The 16,846-nt window shown below is 37.8% G+C and overlaps 1 protein-coding gene across 6 annotated transcripts in view; it reads left to right on the forward strand.

Annotated features, from left to right (window-relative positions):
* The first annotated feature begins 1,548 nt into the window (after positions 1 to 1,548).
* Positions 1,549 to 16,846, forward strand: part of RAB28 (RAB28, member RAS oncogene family) — a 115,011-nt gene continuing 99,713 nt past the window's right edge. For all 6 annotated transcript variants that reach the window (XM_058723080.1, XM_058723079.1, XM_058723083.1 and 3 more), the window contains exons 1-3: positions 1,549 to 1,829; positions 6,438 to 6,534; positions 11,668 to 11,756. In XM_058723080.1, coding sequence (XP_058579063.1) covers positions 1,755 to 1,829; positions 6,438 to 6,534; positions 11,668 to 11,756 — 261 coding nt within the window. In that variant the 5' untranslated portion in view covers positions 1,549 to 1,754. The remainder of the gene's footprint in view (positions 1,830 to 6,437; positions 6,535 to 11,667; positions 11,757 to 16,846) is intronic.

Here is a 16,846-nt window from a genome sequence, read left to right on the forward strand (position 1 = left end):
GACTCTACATAAGAAACCTGTCTAAGGTCACATGGCGAAGAAGTAATGATGCTCCAATATGGACCATCGCTAATGATGATGATGAAAATGGTAATTACATCAGTTAACATTGAGTGCTTACTAGTATATGCCAGGCATTGCGCTGTTACTTTACATTGATTACTTCATTTAATTTTCAACCTTATGATGGAGGTAGTGCCTCTGTTTTGTAGATAAGGAAACTGTGGTTCAAGGTCACACATTCAGTAAGTGTGGGTCTACGATTAGAACTCCAATGCTCCCCTTAGGGCTGGGCACTTCTTAAAACTGTACTGGTTTCCTATTCTACTTCCTACATTCTTTCCAGGACCACTGCCTCTGAGCTAGGCTTTCTGTCCCTTAAGCTCACTCATCTGTAAAATGAGATAATTCTACCTACTTTATGGGGTTCCCGCGAGGAATCAACCGTGATAATCCCTGTAAAGTAGTTAACAACGAGACAAGCATAGGAATAAGTTGGCATTATTATTGTAGAATTTATCCTACTATCTTGAAATTTTCAGTTATGTCTTTTTACCTACTCTAATGGACTGAGATCATCCAGGACAGCAGTTCTTGTACTTTTGGGACTCAGGGCCTGTCTACACTCTTAACAAATTATTGTAGACCCCAAAGAGCTTTTGTTTATGTAAGTTATAGTTATCATGACTGCTTTGCAATTAATACCAAGAAATGTTTGAAACTTCGTAACAAGCACACGCTTCCTTAACTGTCCGAGTAATGATATCATACACATCATGCATCCCCTGGAAAACGTAAACTCGTGAGAGAAGGAACGCAGAAAAGGCAAAGAGGTGTTTGTATTGTCATGAAGATAGTTTTGACTTTATTGGGAATCCCCCAAGGGTTTCTCGTACCGCACTTTGAGAACTGCTGTTCCAGGGTACTTGCTAGATTAATGAAACATCGGATTCTGTTCGGTCGAGAAAATCCACGGTTTGAGAGGTCAGAATAAGCGCTAGAGCTCCGTTAAACGGCAAGCCGCTATTGCTGTGCCCCCGAAGGCAGCGCGATCCCGAGCAACGTCCGCGGCGTCCACGCTCCTCTGGGGTCTCCACCCCCGGCGCCTACACCACTTTCAGAGGCTCCGCCCCAGTGCGCTGCCCCTCGCAACCGGCTTCCCGGGCGCCTGGAGACAGGCCCCGCCCCACCGCCTTCCATGGCAACCGTGGCGCGCAGCCCAGGCGTCTACGCGCCCCCCTCCCCCTCGGACTAAACCATTTGCTTCAGGGATCTTCTCAGGAGGTGATGGAAACATGGGAATATGATACGACGTCTGAGAGCTCCTCAGCTTCCACTTTTCTACCTGGTTGGAACACTATATTTTAGTTTTATGCTTCACAGCTGCCCCTGCGAGAGGAGCGCCCATCTCTCCCTGCTCGGTTCGAATGCCTCCTCCATCCCAGGCCGGCGGATGGGTCGGCTCGCCAGGGAGGCTCGCGGTCAGCGCGGGTTGGCCCAGAGGAGGGGGAGAGCGACCGACGTAGCGCGTGGGGGGCGGGGCCGCGCTCAGGGGGGAGGGGAGGTAGGCAAGATGGCGCCCGGCGAGTGATTCACCCCAGATACGTCCAGCGGCCGCTGAGACACCGGGGCGGGGGGTCCTGCCCCCACGGTCGCCCTTCCTCCTCTCCCCCACCCCCGGAGACCCCCCCCTACCCTTCCTCCCTCTACCTCGGGGTGGGGGTGGGGAGGGCGAGCCTGGTTCCCGGGACACCATGTCGGACTCTGAGGAGGAGAGCCAGGACCGGCAACTGAAAATCGTCGTGCTGGGGGACGGCACCTCCGGGAAGGTCAGTCCTCCAGCGGGCCCGCCGTCCCCGGCCTGCAGGAACCCCGGCGCGGCCCCGGCACCCCCCTCTCCCCCCCACCCCCCCCCCCCCCCCCAGCCTTCTCCCCGCCGCTCTGCGTCGCCTCATTACCCCAAGGGCGGGGGCCCACCTGGTCGTGTGGCCTGGGGCCAGACACGAAGTAGGCGCTGGGTGAAGGCTGACGGAGCAGTCCAGCTCCCATTAAATTAAAAAAAAAAAAAAAAAAAGAAAAGAAAGAAAAGAAAAGAAAGAAAGAAAAAAAAAAAAAGTCACTCCCCAGCTCTCTCTGCCCGGATCTCGAACTCCTACTTCTTCAAGAGTCGGGCCAGCATCGCCCTCCTGGGAAGCTTTCCAGCTTCTCGCCTCCGACGACTGGCAAGACATCTGCCAGGGCCTCTTACTTGTTCTTCCTTTAGTCCAGGACGCACTTTGCCTCCGCGCCCCCCACCCCCGCCCCCCAGTCTCCGAGCCCCCGGCCGCTTTACGGTTTCGGATACCAGCACTGCGCTGGCGGCTGCCAGGAACTTGGCTCTGGAGTCAGATTCCCTGGGTGCGCCTCGGGGCTCCATCGCTAACTGGTCGGGGCAGCGGAGGGCAAATTCTTAACCTATTTGGGCTTCATCGGTCAGGTGGGTATGGAGAGGGGTCGCCTCAAAGGGTGCAGTGTGCAAATGCACATAAGATGTGAAAACCCACGTAAAGCTTTCAGAACGCGGCGTGCACCCAATAAACGCCGGTTGCTGTTTGATGGCGTCATACCTCGTCGTCGCTGCTGCTCAAGCAGCACCTGTCCGCACAAGCATTCATTCAACAAGTACCTGGGCGCTCCTAGTGAGGGCCGGGTGCCGAGGGGGTACGGCCGCTCTCCTGCCAAAGGGGATCCTTGCTTAGGGTCTAGCCTCTGGGGACGGTTGGTTGAGACCGAGTGCGCGAGAACATCCGACAGCCAGTCTCCTGGCTTCTTAGGCTGAGGCTTTTAACTCTGGGTCGTGGAGCTCTGGAAATGGTATAAAATCCTCTCTCGGTGCTTGCTCTTTGGTAAGGGTCCACGGGATCCCGAAGGGTCAGTGACTCTCCCCCAAACAAAGCGAAGAGCTGCTGCCCGCGGTGCCTTCACACCTGTCGCTTCTGTCAAAGGCGCCCACGGTTTCTGGAATCTTGCTGCAGCCTGTCGCCGTTCCTCCCCTCTCCCTGTTCCCAGCCAGAGTCTGCAGAAACGCAGGTGGTTATTGTCCACCAGTGTCCGGCTTCACCGATCCGTGTGACTGGTGTAGCTCGGACCCTGGCTTCTGTGGCGACGCCTGCTCGTTACATCTTCCCTGGCAGTCGGCCCTGCAGAGCTGCCCCTGGCTTTGTGGGATTCGAGTTCCCTGGGGCACCTGGTAGAGGTGGCATCCACATGCAAAATGGGGAGCATTCCGTTGATTTCCTTCTGCCTTTCCGGGTGGAGATTTTGTTACTGATTTTTATTGCTGAGGAAAAGCGACCTCGTACCCTCTAATGACCTTTGAAGGTTTTGGGGAAGCAACTTTTTGAATAGTTCGACTGTTTTAAATAAATCGGCATTGTTTCTAACACTCTTATTTAATAAAAAAAAATTAAGTTGTGTATATGGTTTTATTCAATTTCCTTCTGAATACCTTCTAATCTTTCATCTCCTAAATCTTTTTACAGTCAGCTCATAACTGAATTTATTTCCTGTTTCAAGTTGTAATGACAGTCTATAGCACCAATACACTTGTTTAAAGAGACAAAAATTGCCCTTTATCCTGCATTCTATCATAAGTCTTTAAACTTTTGCTCATTTTTTTTTTTTTCCCCGTCCTAGTATATATCAGTCTTCATACATGTGTGACTCAGTTGAAGTTTGTTCATCATGTTGTATCTGGGCTTTTTATTTAGCCTGCCATATGTTTTTTTTTTTTTCTTGCTAATTTAATGTGAATAATTGTAGTTTTTCATCTCTTTATAAAATTCCATCTAGTGTAGGACAGCATAATTTCTCTCCCTTCCATACTGTTGAATTAGGACTATCATTCTGCTTCAGAGGGTAGCAGTGGTAACTCTTTATGGTGTTCCGATTGAGTCTGTCATCTCGACTAATCTATTTGAAAGTTGTAAAGGCATTTTCTGCCAGAGATTCTCAGACACAAACATCAGGAACTGAACGTTTTTTCTGTTGGTATACCAAGCTTTTTTCTCCTCTATACCCTGTCGAGCCCTCAAGTTACTGGCTGCTATCAACATCCCCATTCTGTTTCCTTTACTATCCTTTTATGAATTCGGCCTCTCTTTCATTCTTACTTGTATCCTGATTCAACGCCTGACTGTTTTTTCTAGCATGATTTTTTCTTGTTAGTTTTAACTGCTGGCATTTAGATACACATGGACGGAGGCAGTGGAATATTGAGATAATCACTAACAGTTTCTCCAGGAGAAATATAAGCTCCTCCTCCTAATAACATGTGTTTCTATTTCTTTCTGTTTTGATTCATACTTTTGATTTTATTACACATTTCTTAAGATTTTTTTGAGGCAGAATGTTCTTTTTTGGTCTCTTTTTTTTGGTATTAGTAAATGTATTATTGGTAAAAATTATAAGTAGAAGTTCACCCCAAAAAAACCAATATAAAGAATCAGATAAAAATGTTTCAGATGTGGTAGATGATTGTTTAAGAATGATATTTATATAATGACTTGTGAGAACTTATTTGAGTATGAAAGAGGCAGAAAGTCCAGATGATTGAGGAAGTGCTTACCACTGATTCAGCCGATTCTCTGTTTGTCCAGAGATGGTATAAGAACACATGTTAATATTCTGTGTTCCCAGTGACCTATGCTTTTGACAGATTATACTTTATTCCGATAAAAATCCTAGCTTTACGTTTGCCTCAAAAGTGTGAGGGTAGGGCTTTCAGAATCTTGCAGTCCTGTTTCCAAGAAAAGAACCTTCGAATTTTTCTAAATACTCATCAATGTAAAAATACTGAACTTTGAAAACCCTAAATGAATGGGAAAAATTACCTTAAATGGCACGATGCTAATGCTATATGTGCCTTGAATTTCTCTTTGTCTTATAAAAGTATATCAACCATCCCTGTGTTAAACACTTTGAAACATCTGTACTAAATAGTGGTATTTTTCTCTAGAACTATGAGCCTCTTAACAGATTTTGCACTCTAAGTTAAACAAGCTCGGTGGCATAAATAAAGCTAAATGAAAAACAAAAAGCTTTAAAAAGGAATGCTTACCTTTTTCATTCTAATCTCTTAGTTTTTATACCATTGTTCAGGGAAGCCAAATAAATTTTCATTTGGGTGTAGTGAGTTTATTTCTCAGTGCCTGGCAGAACCTCTTTCCTATGGTGTTCAATAAATATTTGACCAAATATCTTAGAAATTTATTACAAGTTCTGAGTGTTTAAATAATAAAAGAATTGGAGTGAGGGTGTGCAAATTGTTATTTGTGTGAAAAATCTGGTTCTTGTGTCAAAAGGAATTTTAGGTCTTTTTGTTTGAAGGAATTGAAATGTGGCCAAGTTTTCTTTTGCATTACTGCACTTATGTCATAATTAATTATACTAAGTTATCTTCGAAATTTTATTTTAGTTTTCGTTATTTTGGGAGTTGACATCTAATTTTAACTTTCAGAGTAAAAGGTAATTTTCACTTAACTTTGGGAGTCTTGCTTAAAGAGCATAAAAGCTTCGTGAAGCTGCCTTTCTCCTTTTTGGTGAAGTGTACAAATAAATAGTGCATTTAATGTTTAAGAAGCCTTTAAGTTATTGAGTTATTTCACTTGTTACCAGAGTGATGATTCTACTTTGATATGAAATGGTACTCTAGAGTTTTGAGTACAACTTTGAGTTTTTATTTAAAAAAAAATGTGTATATATATATATATGTATATCTGTTCTGGTTATAATAATCTTGTGACTTTTAATCTTTATGGTTGTTGGATTGAAGATACTTATTTTTGCCTATAATATTAGTCTCAAAAATGCTTTTTAATTTTAAAGATAAATATTATCACAGTCATTCTATAGGATCATTTTCATTTAACATCTTTAATGTAGAGAAAAATTAGACATTTAAAGACACTTTTTTGTGGGGAAAAAAGAAATTATATAAACAGTCTTTCCCCCCTTTTAATTAGTACTGCTTGTTATTGGCTGAGGGCACAAACACTCAGAATATTTAACCTCAGAAATGAAACTTAGAATTCTCTGAAATTTGTATTCAACTGGTATCTATAGACCTACATATCTTTAGTCGTGTTGTTTGAGTTTTCTTGTTGATAGATCTCAAATTCTGATTTCCAGCAAGAAGGAGCTTGACTGACTATCTGGGGATTTAAAGAGATCCAACCCATTAGCCTGTTGTCCCCACGGATAGTAGTTGCAAGTGAATTTAGCTGGGGGAGTGTTAAGTCCCTCCTCCCCTTGCAACTGATTAGAACTGCTTAAAGTTGCTTGTTGGATTAATGGGAGTGTAAATACTAAGATTACTTAATAAGGTTTAGTAGTGATTTTATGTTTACATTTCTACAACAAAGACATTAATTTTGGTTTTCTATGCATCAATTTTTTAGACCTCCTTAGCTACGTGTTTTGCTCAAGAAACTTTTGGGAAACAGTACAAACAAACTATAGGACTGGATTTCTTTTTGAGAAGGATAACACTGCCAGGTAAGAGACTAAAAAATCTTAACATAGTAAATTGTATATATCTTACAATAAGAGACATAGGGAGACATGCAAAATAAATTTGGGGGTCGCTTCTGTGTGAAAATATATATAATTAGCAAATCTATCTTCAGAGGTTAACTTTCATCAGCATCTACCATGACGACGAATTGTCTATGGGCGTGAGAGAAAAGTTTATATACTCCCCTACTCTCCTGCTATTTTTGACCACTCTACACATTTTTTTGAGGATACATAATAGTTGTTTATAAAATTCTAAAAAGTTAAAAAAATCAAATGCTGTACAATTATAAACAGATATTGTATAAACTAAATGTGAAAAGACTGGAAAGGATTATTTTTTTTAAATATTATTTTGATTAGCCTCTGCTTCAGTTTTTTGTTCGAGAGAAAGTTGGAACAGAAGTATAATGTAGCTATGGAACTTCTGTGCTCTAATATGTGAATGCTGTTTTATGCAAGGCAGCATGAAATTGCTGGCATTTAATAGACCACTAAAATTTAGGGTCCCTAGGCACTCATAAAAATACAGTTTGAGCATTCAAGATGTTTCAGTTCACCATGCAAAGAAACTATTTAGATGCCAGTTGCAGCACATTTTGTGGGAAATACAGGGAAATAATAACAAAAAGAGAGTGGTTTCTGTTTTAAGTTAGTTTCTGAACAATTGGGGCTTTAAAATGCTCTGTCCATTCATTTGTAATGGTTAAATTATATGTTTAAAGTATTTTATTAAAACCAGTTTATCTTGATTGACTTTCTGAACCAGTCCATCCCTCTCCTCTCTGAGGAAACACATTTGAGTAAAAACGGTTGCAAGTATAGCGTCAGATTCATATACTGGAGCATGAGTGATCTAGTGGGCAGGGGTTTAATAAATTCCAATATTATTGAAATCTGTTAACCTCTCAAGCATCCCATCTATCAGACATCTCTCTGTGAAAGCTTTAGAGCAGCTAATGAAAACTCTTGGTAATTGAAGGTATTCTGCATATCTCACTGGTAATATGCTCTATTATATTTTGTGACTGAATGCAGCTACCAATGAAGAATGCATTAAAAGATACAGTGTGACAAAAGATTTCCAACTTTCCATTCTAAGTTATTGTTCAGCAAGAGGCTTAATGAGAAACATATGCATATTTTGTTTCAATTGTATTCACTTTTAATCTATTCAAAACTGAAAATCTCATTTTATTATTGTCACTAGTGTGGATAGGTCAACGCTACATTCAGAATTTTTACAGCAGTCACTGGCAGAATACATGCTCAAATCATGTAATATACATGCTGGAAGCTTATTTTTTGCAACAGTGTTTTCAGGGATGCCAATTGTACAGAGAACTTTAATATGTATATAATTATTGACTGTTTTTGATGCTAATCGGCAAAAGCATCAGCTTTCTGTACCATTAATATTAGTTTTTCTGACTTTTTTAGTTCAAAGGCTTAAATAAAGGAATAAGCACCACGCAGATATTAAGATATTTTAAGACTGGTTTTGGACATCTTATATATATATAATATGTATGTGATGATTTCGGATTTGTTGCACAGTGTGACCCATTTTAAAGTTTTGATGACTTTGTAAAAATACTTGGTATTTTTTGAAATCAACATTTATAGTATAATATTTTAGAGTTAGAGAGTACTTCTATTAAAAATGATGTTAGGAAATTGATAGTCCAATGAATGTGTATTTTAATATTCCTGATTAAGTTTTTATTTTGATGGGTAGAGTTCCAGAAAAAAAAAAAAAATTTTTTTTAAGGCAGTTGGTTTTGTGCTGCTTAATAGACTCAAAATATGTTAGAAATTTCAGCAGGAAGAATTATTTTAATATAACTTGATTTTATACAATTAATAGTATATTAACAAATGAGATAAGTAAATTACAAGGTTCATAGTATATCCTTTATAACTTCAACCTTATTTTTAACTGTGTCAAATGCAGAATGATTAATATTTGTATCGCTAGCTAAAACATTATAGACAGCATTATTGAATTTATAGAGTGTACTAGGCAAATCTAATGTTTGTTAAGTATTCTGGTAAGTCTTCTGTCCATTCAGATTGTTAGAGGTGTAATACCTCCTGTCCATCTATTGACATTCTCTTCATGCAAGTTTTCAAGGTCATTACTTTGTAAATATTCATCCATTTTAGTATATTTCATGTTCCGGTATGCTGTATAGTCTGGATGCAACCACTGTGCAGATTTTACTGCTTAAAATAGTGTATCTGTTAGTCAGAGATTCTGCTGATAGAGCTTCTTAAGAGCCTTAGTCAAAATACTTTCAGGAAGCTTGTGGGTACAGTCCAGTAAACAGCGTTCTACTGTGAAAAGGATTTCTAAGTCTTTAGTACAAGAAGTGGGCAGACTTGTGTTTTTAGTTCCATCTTGACTATGCAGCACTTTAAGTAAGGTTAACCAAGGCTCCAAGTGTACTTTTACAAGGTCACTGTTGAATCCTCTTGGTGGCTTTGATTCATACCAAAAGCAACTTACCTGTATTTTGTCACCTCATTTATTTTATTTTTTTCCCTGGTTACATGTCGTTTCTTACTGAGGAGCAGGAATTTTGTAGCATTTTACATTCAAGATTAGATTGCTGACAATTTCCTTAATGTTATTAGTTGGAAATTTATGTTAGATGGATTTTTGGTTTTTAAAAATTTTATAGTATTGATTACTTGAATACTCATACATAGGTTATTAGGTATGTCACTTTGAAGATATACTTGGAAGCTTTATATGTTTATGTTTGGGAAAACCAAAATGAGTATTAACTTGAATTTCATCCGTATGTGATTTTGTTTCCCAAATAGAGGACTCTCATTTATTTTTATTTTTATTTGTTAATAAGCCTAAAATTCAAATGTGGAAGTTAAAAATATGTTTCTAGATATATGAAATGAGTAAGAAATTAGTATCATTTGTTGAAGCTATACTGATAGCAAAAGTGTTTTTTTTTTCCCCCCAGCTTTGGCTAGCATTGTGGGTTATCAGTAATGCCTAACTATTTTTATTTGTGAGGCACTAGAATATGTATATTAAGGAAATAAGAAATAGTAAAGAAATAAGCCAACAACAACCAACACACTGTATTTGGAAAGGTATGGATTTAAAAAATACCTGCAACACATGAATATAAATCAAAGCTTCTTGGATGGGAGACAATTGAATAAACAATGTAGAGTCTTGAAATGATGTAGTCAGAATTTGGAAACGTGTAATGAAACTCATGTTCCTAAAGTTGTAGTTAAGGTGTTCACAATAACTAATTCAGATAGGATCTCGCTATTAGAATTTAAAGAAAGAAAAGCTTTCTATTTCTTGATATAAAGTTAAGTGATAGGAGTTATTGACCTTGATGAAAATGGGATTAAATGCCTTTTATTAAGTGTTGCCTAAAATCCTGTAAGAAAGTTAATTTTGTTAAACACTGTTGGTTTGAAGTAAATAAATGACTGTAAGAGTGTGCAAGTAAACTGGATAGAGTACTGCCTGTTTATCTAGGGGCTTCTGAAGCTGTCTGACATAGATCTAGTGACTTCTGGCCCTTTCTCACCTGCTTAATTTGAGACCACATCAGAGGAGAATGAGTTCAGCTTTGAATCTTGAAAAATTTAGATTTTTAAGTAAGTGGGTTTATCCCAGTTATTGGATACAGTCTTAGTTTGTGACATTTTGGTTTTCACATTCATAGAGCTTTAAGAACATTTTTGTCATTACTCTGTGAGCCTTGACGGTGTATGTGGGAATGATGACGAGTGATAAACTCCAGGAGCTCTCATTAATGCCCATGGAAGTTCCCCATGTAAATCCTTTGCCCATTGGCAGATGCAACAGACCCACCTCAAAATAATGGAAAGACTGTATTACAAACCCAACAAAACTTAGAGTCAAGGGTAAAACTTGGCTGGTTAATCCAGTGTTATACTTGCTTTTCAGTGGAATGGTGAAACTGACATTCTCCAAGTTGAGTGTTTTGCATTGGTATAAAAATTCATGTCTTTATAATCTTTTTTATTGTTGCTTTTGAAGCAAGACCATTTTTTGCTGTCTTTAAGTTTTTATTTTGAGTTTTCCTTATTTGCAAATCATTCAGAAAGATACATTTGTAGTATGGGAGTTCATTTTGAAGGTACTAATTGAGACTTTGTCTAACTTTGGAGAAAACTGTATGGTTTTCTTAGGAGAAACAGTTTGAAATGTTAAAAGCATGTTGGACATGGTCTTTAACTTCTGGGGTTCTGCACTGATAAGAGAATAGCTTATCTCATAAATTTTTGGATCAGCTGAATATTTTGCAAAATAGAAAAAAAATTTAAAGATTGCTTTTTAGTATTTTAAAATGCTTTCATTATGCTTGTGTGGGGAAGATTTACACCATTTTATGAAGGCTTCGAAGCACATGTAATAGTTTGTTTCACCGGAAATTCTTTGAACAGTTATAAATGTATCATAATATTTAGTGAAATACTGGGTATCTATCCTGTTACGAAGATAGCTATCATATGTGTTTATATTTTATAGGTTAAATTTGAAAACATGTAGTTTTAAAAAAATGTGTTTACTATTGCATATAATAGGTGACACTCAAATTTTAAAGGTCCATTAATTTGAGTTGAAACTCTGGGTCCATTTTTGTACTCTATTATTAATCTATGAGTATTAGAAGCTATGGAGTTTAGATTACAGCACAATTCTTTATGTGCTATAGGGTAGGTTAGTATATACGGCTCTATTTTTATTTTTTAAGTATATATTTTTTTACCCCACATATAAGTGCTTTATTGTTCTATTCTCTGTTTAAGAAAATTACTGTTTTTTTTAAGTTTTAAGAGGTTTATGAATTAAATCTTTCTTTTGTTTTGAAGGTGATTATAAATACGGTTCTATAGAAATGGGGTAAAAGTATAAACCTAAATTCCCCCACTATAATATCTTTTGGCAACGTTATTTCACAGTTCCAAATATCTGACCATAGGAACATGCAGAATAAAAGGCAAAATAGATTCATAGTTTATCATTGTGACTTAGTGTTCTCTGAAACTGTATTCAGTTATTTTGTTACTTATCTTTTCTGCATTCTTATTTTTATATTCAAGGAAACTTGAATGTTACTCTTCAAGTTTGGGATATAGGAGGACAGACAATAGGAGGCAAGATGTTGGATAAATATATCTATGGAGCACAGGTATGACATTCTGTGATTATTCCAGTATTAAAATATCTTCTCCCAGCACATATAGCTGGGTACACGCACGTGCACACACACACGCACACACAGACACACACACACACACACACACACACACACACACACACACACACTATAACTTGATTTTTATCTGATATGTGGAGAGACTGATTTTATCTTTGTGCTAATCCTTTGGTTTCATCGTCCCCAAATTATGTTTGGAATGATTTGGGTCAGGGAACTGGTGTGACTGTAATACCTTTTGTATGCTTACTTATATTGTTAGGTATTATGTCAGCAGTTAAATAAATGCATGATAAGTGATATATTTATTAGCTGATTTGGTTATAGTGACTGCTTTCAGAATATTCAAACTGAATGAAAAATATAGAAGGGAAAAATTTAATTTCATTTTAAGTTGTAAGGACAAAAAGCATATTTATATATTTTTGTGCTATAAAATGGTTTACTAAATATTTATAATTGTTCAGATTTAATACATGTATGAATCTATTATATGAGCAAACTAAGTATGAAAAATTATATATATGAAGCACATACAATATCTTAACATAATATATGATATCTTTTCAGAAGAAAATCTATGTAGAAGGAGAAAAATCACTCAAATAATTATATAACACATTTTTTTTGGCAACATGAGCTTATATGGACATAATTTATAAGTTGCTAAATTATTATACAAATAGAAAACATGCATGATAGTGATATACTTTAAAAAGTTAATTATTGACATGCTATTTAGTTTTGCTTTTTCTTCCACTCTAGTGTGTGTCTCTTACACCATCATGAAGCATTAGAGGGGGTAATAGCCATAACCCTTATTTGGTTCTCTATTGGAGTTTAATGTTTTAAGTGGGAGGATTTTACCTTGGTTATGTGGAACTATGTTTATAGGAAGTGACAAAGACAGGAGACAAAGTCAGACTGTTAAGCACTGTTCTGTATGCTGATGCTTGGCATATGCCATTGCCTTAATTTTGGATGGAAAATAGATTCTGAATTATTTTCTAAAATATTCAGAGAAAAGTACATGAAGCTCATATGGTTCTGAATCATTTGTGAAGGCCCTAGAGTATTGGTTTTCGCACTATTAATATATAGATTTGGATCTTAGAACTATTTTTTCTATGCGTTTTCTTCTGCATTGTTCTTTGTCTCCTGAAACTCTTGTTGCTTATTTAGCATTTTTCACTTGTAACGTATGACTTAATATTTTATGCGTATTCATTTTTCTTTTAAAAGATAAGTCTCAAGATTTTTGTGTCTGGCTTTTTGTTGTTTAATTTTTTCTGTTTTAAACTGATTATATTTAAAGTAGGTATTAAGCTAAAGAAAAATTTCTGGACAGAGATGTGTGGGAAGCCATAGTTGTTATTTTACTCCCCTTTTTGGTAAAATTGGTTTCGAAAATAGTAGTCTTTTTCCTCTTTGTCCATTAAAGTATACCTTCAAGGGTGCATATTGGACTTAAAAAAAAATAAATATTAGATGTGTCAAGCTTCTCATAATATTTGACTCTGAATGTCAAATAAAGTAACTTTTTATTATTTAGGTTTATCTAGAGAACAGGAAATTTTATGACTCTCAGGGCAAATAATAATATGAAATTCAATTAATGAATTGTTTTTGACTTAAAAATTGAGAGAATATAGTGCTCATGATTTGGATTCTCTTAAATTTACCTTCAAATCATTAAAAATTTATTATTTGATTTATGTAAATTAATTCAGTTTATTAATATAAAATTATATATAAAACTAATGATGTGAAATTGACAGGATATAAAGTTAACCATTTTAAAAGTATGTAATCAGTGGCATTTAGTGCATTCACAATGTTTGTGGCCATTCTTTTCAATCATTTTTTTTTACAGTGCATATTTTATGCTATTATGTAACTGCTTAAAAATCAGATATTATTGGTTAAATTTGTAGAAATTAAAAAAAATTTCATCTTTTCTGAGAGGACCTGACTTCAGTAGGATGTCTTCATTCTCTTCTTGTACCTCATATCTTGTGAGAAAGAGCTTGTTATATTTATATTCCTTCTTAGAACTTGTCAAATAAGATTTCTGTTTTGAAGGTACATGGGAGGTTTTTTCCTTTGGATGGTACCTTATATTATTTATTTTATACAATTTCTGTGAGTGTTATAAGCATATGTCTTGTCTCATTAAACAACAATGTAGTACAGTATTTCTGAGAAGTTCATGAACATTTCCATGAAATTGTGCCAGGAAATGGGGAATTCTGAGGTGATAAAATGAATTATCATAAATTAATGATAACATAGTAAATTTTCCCTGCTTTCCAGAGATTCTAAACTAAATTATGCATAATACATAAACAACATTTACTAGTAGTTTCTTTTGTAAAATATATGTAAATTAAAAAAATTTTTTAAATGTTTATTTATTTTTGACAGAGAGAGAGAGAGACAGAGCACGAGTGGGGGAGGGACAGAGAGAGAGGGAGACACAGAATCCGAAGCAGGCCCCAGGCTCTGAGCTGTCAGCACAGAGCCCGACACGGGGTTCGAACTCACAGATCATGACCTGATCGCAAGATCATGACCTGAGCCGAAGTTGGATGCTCAACCGACTGGGCCACCTAGGTGCCCCAATATATGTAAATATTTTATCTAGGCCAGAGAAGCTCAGACTACAATTCACTACCATAAATTGGAGGAATGTTACTTTTTAAAAATATTGCTTTCAGAAGCATTCTAAATAGTATTTTAATATACTCAATCACTTTATATTGTGTAGTCATATAATTATTCTTCAGAGTGGATCTGTACTTTTTCCAGAGTTCTTGTAGATGCTTATGTTGGTTATGAATACTTTGTATTTTGGTATACATGCTACAGGATAGAAATCTTTCAGAAATGATGTTTTGACTGGCTGTTTTGAGGAAGGACATCAGTTTACTGTGTATTTAGGATTTTCTTTTAGGTTCTCTAACTTCTGTATGGTGTATGGAAAGCCTCATCTTATACATACCTGGGCTATTAAGCTAATGAATCTATTTTTCTTTTCTTTTTTTTTTTTAATTTCTTTTAATGTTTGTTTATTTATTTATTTATTTATTTATTTAACGTTTATTTATTTTTGAGACAGAGAGAGACAGAGCATGAACAGGGGAGGGGCAGAGAGAGAGGGAGACACAGAATCTGAAATGGGCTCCAGGCTCTGAGCTGTCAGCACAGAGCCCGACGCAGGGCTCGAACTCACGGTCCGTGAGATCATGACCTGAGCTGACGTCAGACGCTTAACTGACTGAGCCACCCAGGCGCCCCAATGTTTATTTATTTTTTGAGACAGAGACAGAGAGAGAGAGAGAGAGAGAGAGACACCGAGTATGAGCGGGGGAGGGGCAGACAGAGAGGGAGACACTGAATCCCCGATAAGCTCCAGGCTCTGAGCTGTCAGCACAGAGCTGACTCAGGGCTCCAACTCACTAACCGTGAGACCATGACCTGAGCTGAAGTTGGACGCTCAACCAACTAAGCCGCCCAGGTGCCCCTTGAATCGATTTTTCTGAAAACATTTCTTAACATCAGAAAGAGGTTTACTTGTAGGCTGGGAATGAACTTAGATTCAAATGGAACTGATTATTTCCACCCCGTTCACATTTTTCCCCTAGTAGCATTAAACTTCAGCAATCGTCTGTTGAACAGTGTTGGTTGAAACAAAATTGGATTGACACCCAAGAAAGAATTAATGAGGTATTTTGACAAGAACTAGTTCTAAGAATTGAAGTATTTCCCAGTTAAATTCCCAGATTTTAAATTAACTTAAAATTTTCTAGGAGTCTTCAGAAAGATGTTATAGGCTATTTTTCATAGTGGTTACGAGCAAACACACAGTACATAGTGTTTAGTGCCCTGTAACCTGTGGCTAACAGAGGCTAATAACAAACCTCAGAGAAGGACTGGGTGTTTCATTTTTGTAGCTCTTTCCGTCCTGGAATCTAAGTGGTTTGCAAACACTGCCCTACTGAGCATAAACTCAATGAAGTGTAGTCACTTGTAAGGCAGAACATAACTACTATTGTGTGCCAGTGCCCCCCACAGATGAGCTTGCCTGTTAACCAGCTACAAAAGGATTTGGTTGCCTGGATGGCAGCTGGGGAGAGAGCGCATCTCAAATCTGGACTCTCTGAGACCCTCTGCTGTCTTTTACTATGCATTTTTAGTTGGCTATTTGCCAGCTTAGAACTGATTACACACCTTTCTCGGATTAGTGTTCCTTCTTACACAGCAAAGTATGTGTTGTTAGGACTGTGGTATAATCTGTATGGTCTAATCCATTTCTGCGTATAAAAGGTTACTGGAGATTATTTGTCATACAAATCAGGGAGAAAAAAATACCTGCTTTGTGGGATTTGGGACCCTTTCACTTTTGGGAAGGTTAAATGGTGTACGTACTGTGTGGGTTGAATTTTAGAACTAAATCTATGGAGTCACCTACAGGACTTAAATGTTGCCACCAGTGCTCACGTTTCCTTGAAGACTTCAGTGTTCCTTGGAGAATGGTTTCTGCCTGGTTAATGACTCGTCGTGTTCATCAGATATGATGATCAGTAGAGAGATGAAAACAGAGTGCTGTGTGAAGAGACTTTATGTAATATTTACCAAAAGTGTTGAGGTTTATGAAGAGAAGGGTGATAGTATCTTCTGGGGAATTTTAGGTGGAAAAAGTGAAGTGAAGGCATAGAAAATATAGGGAATTTTTGTTGAAGAATTTGAAACTATAGAAGAATGTATTAAACTTGAAATCTGATTTCCAAAAGTCCTATCAAAAAGATTTGGGACGAAGAGGAGCAGTTGGAGGGTAAGATGGGAAGAGCAAGCATGGGGCAGTGTGGGGAAAAGATGGAAAAAGATGAATGGGGGGCGCCTGGGTGGCGCAGTCGGTTAAGCGTCCGACTTCAGCCAGGTCATGATCTCGCGGTCTGTGAGTTCGAGCCCCGCGTCAGGCTCTGGGCTGGTGGCTCGGAGCCTGGAGCCTCTTTCCGATTCTGTGTCTCCCTCTCTCTCTGCCCCTCCCCCGTTCATGCTCT

This window comes from Neofelis nebulosa, chromosome 3 (genome assembly GCF_028018385.1).
Source record: "Neofelis nebulosa isolate mNeoNeb1 chromosome 3, mNeoNeb1.pri, whole genome shotgun sequence".
Classification (NCBI taxonomy): domain Eukaryota; kingdom Metazoa; phylum Chordata; class Mammalia; order Carnivora; family Felidae; genus Neofelis; species Neofelis nebulosa.